At 41.7% G+C, this 12691-nt stretch overlaps 2 protein-coding genes across 4 annotated transcripts in view; one reads left to right on the top strand and one right to left on the bottom strand.

Annotated features, from left to right (window-relative positions):
* The window catches only part of LOC118390955 (glycerophosphodiester phosphodiesterase domain-containing protein 5-like), a 248573-nt gene that overhangs the window by 15695 nt on the left and 220187 nt on the right, over positions 1-12691 (top strand). For 2 of the 3 annotated variants that reach the window (XM_035781829.2, XM_035781828.2), the window contains exons 12-16: positions 349-506; positions 920-1067; positions 1477-1559; positions 1777-1856; positions 2512-3399. In XM_035781829.2, the coding sequence (XP_035637722.2) occupies positions 349-506; positions 920-1067; positions 1477-1559; positions 1777-1856; positions 2512-2606 (564 nt within the window). In that variant the 3' untranslated portion in view covers positions 2607-3399. Of the gene's footprint in view, positions 1-348; positions 507-919; positions 1068-1476; positions 1560-1776; positions 1857-2511; positions 3400-12691 lie in introns of those variants that run through there. The other variant, XM_052457714.1, reaches the window with a different exon arrangement.
* LOC118391763 (unconventional myosin-VIIa-like) overlaps positions 4897-12691 on the bottom strand; it is an 83881-nt gene continuing 76086 nt past the window's right edge. Inside the window, exons 45-49 of the mRNA XM_052457716.1 lie at positions 12324-12509; positions 8840-8956; positions 8302-8385; positions 7977-8096; positions 4897-6961 (exon numbers count right to left, since the gene is read on the bottom strand). Coding sequence (XP_052313676.1) covers positions 6869-6961; positions 7977-8096; positions 8302-8385; positions 8840-8956; positions 12324-12509 — 600 coding nt within the window. The 3' untranslated portion in view covers positions 4897-6868. The remainder of the gene's footprint in view (positions 6962-7976; positions 8097-8301; positions 8386-8839; positions 8957-12323; positions 12510-12691) is intronic.

Below are 12691 nucleotides of genomic sequence, written 5' to 3'. Positions count from 1 at the left end.
CTCTTTGATTTACATTTACATTACATTTTGATGACTTATGATTGGCCAACAACAAGCTACAAGCGGCACTCTCGTGAAAAGCAAAGAGCAGTTGCATAAATTATACCATTTCTATCTCTCTCTACTGCAGCAGTCGCGTTCTGATCTAAATGGGTCCTTCCGGGATAGTCAGTTAAAATTACACCTACTCGAGACCTGTGACAATCACAGGAGATTTGACCCAGACCCGTGAAATGTTTTCTAATTCTAGATCCGATCCCGCTCGGGTCTCGGATCGGGTTTCAGGTATTCGGGTACAGGTGGATCCATAAAGACCTCTAGTCTGTGTGTGTGTTCTCTGTGTGACAGGTGCTGTGGCTGCCCCCAGACCTGCGGAGCCTGGTCCAGAAGATGGACCCTGACCTCCAGCAGACCTCTGGGTCCTGGAGTCCAGTGGAGGAGCTGCAGCAGAACCACATCGTCCAACTCAACCTGCACTACAGCTCCATGTCTACAGAGATGATCAGGTGTGTCTGTGTTTGTGTGTGTATGTCTGTGCGTTAACTGGCTATGTGTTTGTGTGTGTATGTCTGTGCTTTAACTGGCTATGTGTTTGTGTGTGTATGTCTGTGCGTTAACTGGCTATGTGTTTGTGTGTGTATGTCTGTGTTAACTGGCTATGTGTTTGTGTGTGTATGTCTGTGCGTTAACTGGCTATGTGTTTGTGTGTGTATGTTAACTGGCTATGTGTTTGTGTGTGTGTATGTCTGTGCGTTAACTGGCTATGTGTTTGTGTGTGTGTATGTCTGTGCGTTAACTGGCTATGTGTTTGTGTGTGTATGTCTGTGCGTTAACTGGCTATGTGTTTGTGTGTGTATGTCTGTGCGTTAACTGGCTATGTGTTTGTTCATTATCTGTCTGTGTGTGATGCCTCCCCCAGTGAGTATGCGGCGGCTAACATCAGCACCAACCTGTATGTGATCAGCCAGCCGTGGCTCTACTCTCTGGCCTGGTGCTCCGGGGCTCAGTCTGTCACCACCAATTCCCCACAGCTCCTCTACAAACTCACCAGACCCCTTTTCCTCATGGTGAGAAAAACAACCTGGGACAAATACTTCTGCATCCCAATAATCTATATTTTCACAAGAAGTGTGCACTTGTTCACTACTCTCCACAAATGTAAAAACATTGTATTTTGGTGTAGGTGTGATGTGATCAGCCAGCCGTGGCTCTACTCTCCGTGGCTCTACTATTTTGGTGTAGGTATGAGCTAGAGGGAGTTTCCATCATACTGGTATTTTATACTGGTCATTTTCTTCCATATCCATGAAGGGAAGTGAACACGTGCACACTTTGAGAGAAAAGACTGATTATTGGGATAAAGGGCCCAAATGCAGCCTATATCCTACCTTCCTTGAAGTATCACAGATCTAAAATTATTTTGATTGGTGAAAGTAATACACCTAGAGACAATGGTTGTCTGTCTTTCTCTCTCAGACTCCAGATGAGTACAATCTGATGTGGGTCCTCACCGATGTGGTGTCCTTCATCCTCATCCTCATCATCTTCATCTTCCACTGGTGAGTGAGCCCACCAGAATACAGAGAGCAAGGGTTGTCATAAGGTGCCTTTTTAATATGCCTAAATAAAAAAAAACGTAGATTGGTTATGTGATTGAAATTTAAGCTTCGGATGAAGGTAGGTCTGTTTTGGATATAACGGTGATGTCACTTCCTGTAGTGTTCCTTCCTGTCGTGTCACTGCTTATAGTGATGACTGTAACTGTGTTGGTGACAGGTGGCGAGAACGAGGCTTGGCTTTCTATTCGGGCAGCAAACACACACTAGAACACGGCACCTACAGCAAGTTCAGGACAGGTGAGTTAGAGGTTGTCAGTAGGAGATACCCAGTCTTTGGTGACATATGAGATACATGTACACACACACGCACGCACTAACCCTATATAGCAGGGAACATGAATTATATTCAGCCGCTGGCTGATTTTTGTCTTGAGCGGATGGTCAGGGGGCCGGAACATAATTACAAATCATTTGTAGACCGGACTTCTTGCGGTCAATTTGCAAACATATACAATAACACATAATACTTTTAAACCTGGCTTACATTTGTATATGATCACATAGCTTATATCTCTCTATTATGCGTGGGAATTCAAATCACTTGGAGTTGATTTGCTGGTGATTTTACAGTCTTATATCCATCAATAAAAATAAATCAATTACTATTATTATTTTTGCTCAGAAAACTTGAGGGGGGGGGACAAATGAAAATCACTCGTGGGCCAAATTCCGCCTGCGGGCCGCCAGTTGGGGAACCCTGCTATATAGGCTTAGAACAGAGATGAGTGTCCGCCTGCGGGCGCCAGTTGGGGAACCCTGCTATATAGGCTTAGAACAGAGATGGGTTGAAATGAAAAAGACAATGTATTACATGTATTACTTAATCATTATTACATATGAATGATAATGACCATTGCCAACCCCTAACCCGCTAACCTCATCCCCCTGACAGAGATGAGTGATGTGTGGTCCGTCTCCAGTGTCAACATCCTGGGAGAGCCTGCTGGAAGCCCTCTAGCCACTGAGCCTCACCTGGCGACCATTTGAGCACTGAGAACCAATCTCCTCTGTGAGGCCCAGTTCAAACAAACCATTCCTCCCCCTCCCCCTCACTCTCACAACACCCCTGGGCCCAACCTGGCATCTCACCAGGACCCAACATGGTAACCCGGAGTTAAACCTGTCAACCCCTGTAACTTTTAGGCCTCACATCATTGAACTATTTCTCATTCTCACTATCTGAGCTATAAGTGGCGCTGATGTTGTGTCACTTGCAGAAAGGATTTCATTGCATAGAAATGAATCCGTAAATCCCAGATTAAAGCCCACACAGCCTCAAGGACCATAACCAACTCTTCACACTACAGACACCCTGTGATTCTGGGAAGAGATGACTACACTATTGAACCAGGCCCATGGAAATGGATTACTCACTGCATTAATATCAGAAAAAAAAGAAACCTTCCGCTGTAGATATTCTCAATTTATTTTGCCCTCCATGGGTTCCTTTCCATTTCAGCAGCCACTGCAGTGTCGAGTTACGTCAATTACAAACACTTTACCATTTCAGCAGCCACTGCAGTGTCGAGTTACGTCAATTACAAACACTTTACCATTTCAGCAGCCACTGCAGTGTCGAGTTACGTCAATTACAAACACTTTACCATTTCAGCAGCCACTGCAGTGTCGAGTTACGTCAATTACAAACACTTTACCATTTCAGCAGCCACTGCAGTGTCGAGTTACGTCAATTACAAACACTTTACCATTTCAGCAGCCACTGCAGTGTCGAGTTACGTCAATTACAAACACTTTACCATTTCAGCAGCCACTGCAGTGTCGAAGTTACGTCAATTACAAACACTTTACCATTTCAGCAGCCACTGCAGTGTCGAGTTACGTCAATTACAAACACTTTACCATTTCAGCAGCCACTGCAGTGTCGAGTTACGTCAATTACAAACACTTTACCATTTCAGCAGCCACTGCAGTGTCGAGTTACGTCAATTACAAACACTTTACCATTTCAGCAGCCACTGCAGTGTCGAGTTACGTCAATTACAAACACTTTACCATTTCAGCAGCCACTGCAGTGTCGAGTTACGTCAATTACAAACACTTTACCATTTCAGCAGCCACTGCAGTGTCGAGTTACGTCAATTACAAACACTTTACCATTTCAGCAGCCACTGCAGTGTCGAGTTACGTCAATTACAAACACTTTACCATTTCAGCAGCCACTGCAGTGTCGAGTTACGTCAATTACAAACACTTTACCATTTCAGCAGCCACTGCAGTGTCGAGTTACGTCAATTACAAACACTTTACCATTTCCTTACTGTGAGAGAGTAGTGGTCGATAAGGTGTGTGTGTATATGACAGACTGGAGTTCAATTAGTACATGTTTGTTTTCTTTCGAATACTTATGCTGTGCTTGATTGAGCTTTCCTGGCATTTAGGGAACTAATGAAGTAGTTACAAAAGTGCAAACTCCGCCCATCTGGAATCTGGCACTCCAATCAAATGGGCAAAGTATTGCAAAGACAAATGAATACTATTAGAACCCAGGTTTGAATATGACACGATGATTCTGTTTATTTCTGGAGATAAATTAATGTGTTTGATTGTAGTCTACGTTTATAAGCACTTTTAGAGCATTAGGCGGCGTAATGGGGTGACACCCAGAGAACCTTGCAACATACTGTATAATCACTGCAACAACATAACAGTGACCTACTGAGAACAATTAGACTGTGTATTTCCAAGGTCCATATTGAGTTCAATGTTTTTAACAAATTTGTTTAGTCTTTTCAACACAAATGAAAATCCTTCTGGCAAGGATTAAAAAACCAAATGTTATACAATGTTTAGTCCTTTTGGCCAGATTATAGCAGAACTCTTACATCTCCCTTCACTTGATTCTGCCTCAGCTTTACTGAGCCAAATCAATGTGAATAATGCCAACTTCAGCTCTGGTAGCTGAGAGAATGTTTTTTTTCTAATAATTACTATTGAACCTGTTAAGATTCCTTTATGACTGACGACATATTGATGAGTAACTCCTCACAAAGCTACGGTGGTCCGAAAGGGCAAGGTAGCTTCTAAAAGCCACCGTACAAAGCCTTAGGAATACCTACAAAAGAAAAGTATGTTCTGCCAAAGAATCACAGTATAGATACAGTACAATTCTGATTTGTCATCTACGTACGACACCTGTAGTGTCTCTTGGTTGTAAGATCGTCTTCGTTCTACTTCTGATTTAGACATTTAAGAAGCTGTATGTTGTTTTAGTTACTCTTCCGATTGTAACAGGATGACATATCATATTAAAAGACCATTTTTCAAACATGCCAATTTGTCATTTTATTGTCGTCATTCTGTTAATTTCCCATTCTGCGATAGACATTTTTGTGTTCCATAGTGTGAGATTTGCAAAGTGCCTAACAATTCTCATGTAAGAAAATAGAGGCCCTGCTAATCCAGAGTTAGAAGACCGGCAACAAATGTCCAAAATGAAGCTGAGAGGAAAACACTCAGTTGGCAGTGATAGCCATTGTATTTAGTATGAGCCTATTTCACTATGAAGTCATTTTAAACAATGTCGTTATTGAGAGGGAAGAAAGCGACTTCTTGCGTTAACATGATCAAAAATGAACGGAACATAAGTTTCCCTGCTGGGCTGGGTTTCCCTGCTGGGCAAGGATAGTCCCGACTGTCAGCAATCCCTGAGCTAATTTCCTGATATTCTACACATTTTGCCATGAGGCTGAGAAAGAATTTTGCAGTTTTAAAGCTACACTGAACAAAAATACAAATGAAACTTGTAGTGTGTTGGTCCCATGTTTCATGAGCTGAAATAAAAAGATCCCAGATATTAACCACACACAAAAAGCTTATTTCTGTAATAAAGCCCTTTTGTGGGAAAAACTTATTCTGATTGGCTGGCTCCCAAATGGGTGGGCCTATGCCCTCCCAGGCCCACCCATGGATGCACCCCTGCCCAGTCATGTGACATCCATTGATTAGGGACTAATAATTCATTTCAATTGACGGATTTCCTAATTCTGTATGAACTGTAACTCAGGAAAAGCTTTGAAATCGTTGCATGTTGCGTTAATATTTTTGTTCAGTATTATTCTAAAAATGTTTTTCATGGCTTATGACGCGGGAGTGTGTGCGATGCCTGTGGTGGGGGGCATCCTGCTTACAGACATCAATACTAACATAACTTTAATATGCCAAAACTGGCAATCTGTTGTTGATATCTGTATGTATATGATACTGTATTTTGTCATTTACCGGAGTTCACCTTCAATACTTAAAAATCATTGACTGCTCCACAATTATAAAAAGCAGTCATATGATACAGAATTTATTTACAGAATAAAAATTTGCTTCAATAATTAAGTAAGCAAACAGCTAAATCTGTGCTCGTTAGAAATATCACATGATTAAATAAGGTTTTTACAGTGATGTGGTATACACACTGTATGCAAAGTCCTAGAGACAGCTAATGTCCAGAGGTCAATCTGACTGTACTCATCAAATGTACTTCAGTATATGAAGTGTACTAATAACAGTGATTACTGTAGGTATGAATAGATATTGAAAGAAACTATTTAGCCTGCCTATGACAATAAGGGAAAATGTTGAATTAAACTCTAAACCAAAATAGAATAGCGATTATAGTATATATAGTATGGACTTAGACATTTTATAAACAAAGCTCCTGATTAGTTGCCATGTAACAAGTTGTAATTTAATTGTTGGTTGTGCATTTGAGTATAGGTTAAGTAAAGGCAATTTGGTGATTGTTAATTAAGACCCAAGATATAAAACAACATCGGACAATCAGCCAAAACATCAATCGTCACACTTCCCACTGACAATACAAAAAGAGAATTCTAGTCACAACGCCGCTGTCTTGCCTCTATCCCCTTAACCAACGATCCAAGTACATTTCTTTAACACAAGTGCGTGGAGATGCATTATATTCATTCAATGTCTCAGACATTGCATTCAGACGATGTAGCAACATTGTGCCTTTAGTCCTGAGATGACCAGTATCAGTAGAACAGACTCATAGACCAGAGATTCCCAAGCGTTTGCACTTCCCACTCTCTTTCATCCACAATATTTGGGAGAAAATCAGTCAAGTGAATCGATGTGTGTATGTGTGTGTGTGCATGTCATTGATTTGACATGTTATGGCGTAAAGGTTGTATGTATCCCTCTCTGTTTTAATGAGACACGTGTAATAGATCTGAGAAGCCTACTACGGTCAACAGCGGGATCAATCACTTTACAGCTCACTTGATGTTTCCACGGGAACCGCGCTGTTTGGTCATGGTGGTCAGCATCTGGCTGATGTAAGAGGTCAGGAGGTCGTCCATCTTGTAGCCCTGTGGTCACACAGACAAACAAGGTCAAAGGTACATTCATGTTTTTCCATATTTCATGGTTGCCTATGAATCAGACCTGTGTTCAAATAGGTGTATCTGTAAAATACTATTGCAGGCACTTGATTGAGCTTGACTGGCGCAATTGAGCCAACAGAATAGTCTCAAAAGTGAAAACCTGGTCAATTGTCACTCCAAGCTGGCCTTATCAAACACTCAGCATTTAAACCCAGGCGTTCTATGCATTCATTATTTCAAGTTCCACAAAGCTACAGAACCTCAGATGTATACCATAAAATGGCTTTTTCAGGCTAAGACAATTACTATGATTTTTGGCCACATGACACCTACAGTCTAGTCAAGTGTGATTTAAACGAAACCCTATTTTTCACTTCAGCATCTTCAAATCAAATCAAATTGTATTTGTCACATACACATGGTTAGCAGATGTTAATGCGAGTGTAGCGAAATGCTTGTGCTTCTAGTTCCGACAATGCAGTGATATCTTGAGAAGACTTTGGTTAATAGACGGGTTGGTTGTTTAGCAACAAAGCCGATGCGTGTGCAACTTATGGGGCAAACAGATATAGACAGGTGTGTGCCTTTCCAAATCATGTCCAATCAATTGAATTTACCACAGGTGGACAAGTTGTAGAAACATCTCAAGGATGATCAATGGAAACAGGATGTACCTGAGCTCAATTTCAAGTCTCATAGCAAAGGGCTACTAAATAAGGTATTTCTGTTTTTATTTATTTATTTTTTCGCTTTGTCAATATGGGTTATTGTGTGTAGATTGATGAGGGTAAAAAATAATGTTATACATTTTAGAATAAGGCTGTAACATAAACTGTGGACAAAGTCAAGGGGTCTGAATACTTTCTGAAGGCACTGTTTGTGTAGAGGGTGAGGAATCTAAAATAGGCTAGCCCTAAATACTGTATACCAACACTGCCTGAGAGCCATTGACATCTCATGTCATGTCATATCGTGAGTTTTGAAATGTCCAGTAGCTCACCAGTGAGGTCTCACACAGCAGCTTGGTGCCTTGGACCATGTTGCCGATGGTGATGTGGAAGTAGGTGTTTCCACTACTCCAGTTAGAGATCTTAGTGAACGGGTGAGTCGTTAAGATGTCCTGTTAAGGTGGGAATTGGGAGAAATACACGTTTAGCACACACACATACACAACTTCCATGACACACACACACACACACACACACACACACACACACACACACACACACACACACACACACACACACACACACACACACACACACACACACACACACACACACACACACACACACACACACACACACACACACACACACACACACCTTTGACTTGGGGTCGATCAGGCTGACACCATGTTTGTTTATTGCTATCAAGAGGGTCTCTGGAAAGTTTGGATCAGTGGTTTGCTGTTGAATAGGAGAACATCTGTTAAGTGGTATCTTATAAATCTATAACGAACAACTTGAGTTTGTGAACTATTTTTTAGTAATCATATAAACAAATACTGTGATTGAGGCAGACAATAGGTACATGTACTGTATACACAGACAAAGATAATACATAAAGAAAACAACAATACATCAAAAGAAAGTAGCAAGGGATTCACAGCAACCCTCTGAGCAGGTCAATAGCAATAGTCCATGACCTGAGATAGAGTTGAGTTTTCTGACCATTGATCAAGAAAAGTTAGTTGAACACTGGAACAAAAACCTCCTAAAGTACCAAACAGCACTCAAATGCACACGGTAACTCTAATGCACTAAAGAATAACCCCACAAACAAAGATCATTCTGCCCCGGTTCTGCACAATAACCTGAATTCATACAGGAATCGATACAGCACTCCTATATACATCTTTACCTTGACTTCAAAGAAGGCCGAGCCAAATGTAGGCCACTTGAAGATGACTTTGAGGAATGATAGCTTGGCCTCCTCTCGAGTCTTCCCCGACTGCTTGTTGAAGAACGCCACTATAGACTGTGAGACAGAAAAACAAGCAGCAGAGTTTGCGACCAAATATGATTTAAACCCTGGTTTCTTATGCACTCCCACTGACCTAAAGCTTAGGCATTTATTTGAGAAGCTAGAGCAAGTCTTTAGGTCTCGGGCAAGGTTACTCTTCACGCAAGCGTAGTTCACTAAACTACTGTACCTATGCTAAATTAGCACAAAATCATTGCTCAGACAATTTAATTAGCATGTTGTTTATATATTTTTGATGACACAATGACTAGGACCATGGTCCCGACACAAAAATGAATTTGTTGCTGCGAACTTCCCGCAAGTAAATAGTGTGCAACAAAATCAAGTTTCAAGTTGTATTAGTCGTATGTACGGGATACAAATGATATACACCGTCCAACGAAACTTGTAGGTTCCTTCGTGACAATGCAACAACAATAAGAAATTATACAAGATACGAATATGAACATAAAGTAAATGGCTCAGTAGAATAAACATTTTAAGCACAAGTATAGTACAGAAAGGGACAATTATAGTCCAATATTTAAACGTGTTTTGGGGAAGGGAGGATTGGGGGGCAAGTGTTTAAATTATGCACTATTTAGCAATCATAATACGATTCTGGTAGCAGCAGTTGTGATGTGTGTGTGTGTGTGTGTGTGTGTGTGTGTGTGTGTGTGTGTGTGTGTGTGTGTGTGTGTGTGTGTGTGTGTGTGTGTGTGTGTGTGTGTGTGTGTGTGTGTGTGTGTGTGTGTGTGTGCGTGTGCGTGTATACTGTATGTGTGGATGCGTGCATGTGTGCTAAAGTAACGAGAATCAGAGCAGGTGGTCAGACCAGTTCAATGTTCAGCAGTCTGATGACTCTCGGAGCCTGTTGGTATCAGACTTCATGCTCCGATACCGGTGTGTGTAGGCTTCTTGATGATGTTGCGGGCTTTCCTCATGCACAGTTTTGAGTAGATGTTCTGGATGGGTGGGAGCATTGTCCCAGTGATGTACTGCGCCATCTTCACCACCCGCTGGAGGGCCTTGCAATCCTGGCACCACAATGCAAGTTCACCTACCTCCTCCGTATAGGCTGACTCGTCATTGTTGATTATCAGGCCTACAACCATGGTGTCGTCAGCAAATTTGATGCAGTTGTGGGGGAACAGGGAGTACAGAAGAGGGCTGAAGACACACCCCTGGGGGGTCCCTGTGTTAAGAGTCAGTGTGGAGGTGTTGTTGCCAATCCTCACAGCCAGTGGTCTGCCCGTCAGGAAGTCCAGGATCCAGTTGCAGAGTGGTGTCCAGACCAGGGCTCTGAGCTAGGTGTCGAGCTTGGAGGGAACAATAGAGCTGAATGCTGAACTGTAGTCAATGAACAGCATTCTCACATAAGTGTTCCTCTTGTCCAGATGGGTTATTGGTCGTGTGAATAAGGATGGAAATGGCATCTTCTGTGGATCTGTTAGAGCAGTAGGCAAATTGGAGTGTGTCCAGTGTGCCTGGCATGCTGTCCTTGATGTGGGTCATGGCCAGCCTATGGAAGCACTATTTGATGACGGGGCTATATTAATTTTGGTATGTCACCTTGTTTTTCTTGGACACTGGGACGATGGTGGTCTCCTTGAAGCAGGTGGGGACTACAGCCTGGGACAGGGACAGGTTGAAGATGTCCAAGAAGACGCCTGCCAGCTGGTCAGCAGACACTCTGTGGACGAGGCCAGGAATGCCATCTGGGCTGGCAGCTTCATGACTATTCACTGTTTTGAGAGTTCCTCACGTCAGCCTCGGAGAGCGAAAGCACCTGGTCCGGAGCAGCGAGAGTCTTCCCCGATGGCTCGGTATTGTCTGCCTCCAAACGAGCATAGAATGTATTAAGCTTGTCTGGGAGCTATAAATAGTGCCAGAAGTTTGCAAATGTTTGCCACTAGTGGTGAATCTGCCCTAATAATAATACTTATTGCCACTAGTGGTGAATCTGCCCTAATAATAATACTTATTGCCACTAGTGGTGAATCTGCCCTAATAATAATACTTATTGCCACTAGTGGTGAATCTGCCCTAATAATAATACTTATTGCCACTAGTGGTGAATCTGCCCTAATAATAATACTTATTGCCACTAGTGGTGAATCTGCCCTAATAATAATACTTATTGCCACTAGTGGTGAATCTGCCCCAATAATAATACTTATTGCCACTAGTGGCAAACAGTTCGCCAAACCCCAGCAAAAATCAGATTTTTTTCTCTCACTACTTTCATTTATCTGCATGTTCAGCCCTTATATTTTGCCTCACAATTAAGTGTTTTACCATTTTCTTTTCAGGACAACCAGGGCTAAAAGCAGAACACAAAAAGATAAGGTCCACCAAGCAAACATCTGATAAAAAATAATTCAGTAAGTACAGAAATTGTTTGCTCAGTGGGAAATGAATGTCCAACTAGTTAGTGACAACCGTGTAGTTTGTGACAGAAACAATGTGAGCTTATTAAGAGTATTATAGACACTATGTCCTGGGATTTCCTGCGATCTTCTATGTAGAAGAACTCCTTACCTTCTATCTACTCATGTGTGGCTTATGAGCATCACAGAGCAAAACAGCATTACATGTTCGTGAGAGTCTCAGCTTTTCATAGATGAGCTCAAACCATTCAGACGTTTTTGTGAGAAGAACTGGCTCCGAACCCCTTCAGGTTCCACCCTCACAAACACTACTCTAGCTCAGGCACACAATGTTTAAAACGGGTTAGAAGTCCAAAATCACGGAGACGAGTCAACATCCCTGTGGTGTTCACATTTCTCTCATGTAAATGTCGTAACTACATAAAAATATTTTTACAAAATATTTATTTAGCATTCTGATGATTTCATGTTGTATTGGATTTATTTTTATCTGTTAAGAAATTGAATACATGTTGTTCAGTGTATTTTCAAAATGTTGTATGTTTAGTTTTGTTTTCTCTGTGAGAAGCAAGTTAATTTTAAATGATGTGATTTGGTTTATGTAGATAAAACATTTCAATGTTTTTAATACATAAACTAACCAAAAACATGATCTAATTTCCATAATCAGTAGAATGTATCCTAGAATTGTTTGCCAGAAGTTCACAAGTCACCGCATATTTGCCGTAATAGTTTGCCACAAAACCAATTTGCATGTGGAAATTTGAGCTTGCTGCATATTTGCGGCAAATTGGACAAATATTTGCCACAACTGTTTGCCAGAAGCGGTAAGGGTATTCACAAAGAATGGGATCTACATTCAGGGTCCCCCTCTTATTCTTTATGACCTAAAATGCAAAACTGATCCTAGATCAGCACTCGTATAGTTTTCTCGATCAGGTCACGCGGTCCAGATAAACTAGTCCTATCGGAATTCTGATTTTACAACTCACCCGTTTCCAGACCTCAGGCGAGAGGTGTCTAATCTGGTCCTGAGGGATCAGCTCCTTCAGCATCTTGGGAACGTTGGGAAACTGGGATTTGTCTTCCTCGAACTTCACCCTGTAGATCAGAGCTCCCAGCTGGAAAACCTCTTCTCGGGAACACTTGTGGTAACCACGGAGATATTTGGGAAGCTCCTGAAGAGAGAGCAGTGAGTAGGGTCAATACACTTAAACAAATATGCAGACAGTGAAGCACATATGAGCACACACACAAGAATGCTCTCATGCACTGTGGTGTAAAGTACTTATGTAAACATATTTTAAAGTACTAAGTCGTTTTTTAGGGGTATTTGTACTCTGATCTGGCAGACTCACTA

This window comes from Oncorhynchus keta, chromosome 12, assembly GCF_023373465.1.
Source record: "Oncorhynchus keta strain PuntledgeMale-10-30-2019 chromosome 12, Oket_V2, whole genome shotgun sequence".
NCBI lineage: Eukaryota > Metazoa > Chordata > Actinopteri > Salmoniformes > Salmonidae > Oncorhynchus > Oncorhynchus keta.
Note: the sequence above shows the minus strand (reverse complement) of the source record. Positions and strands in the feature narration are given on the sequence as shown.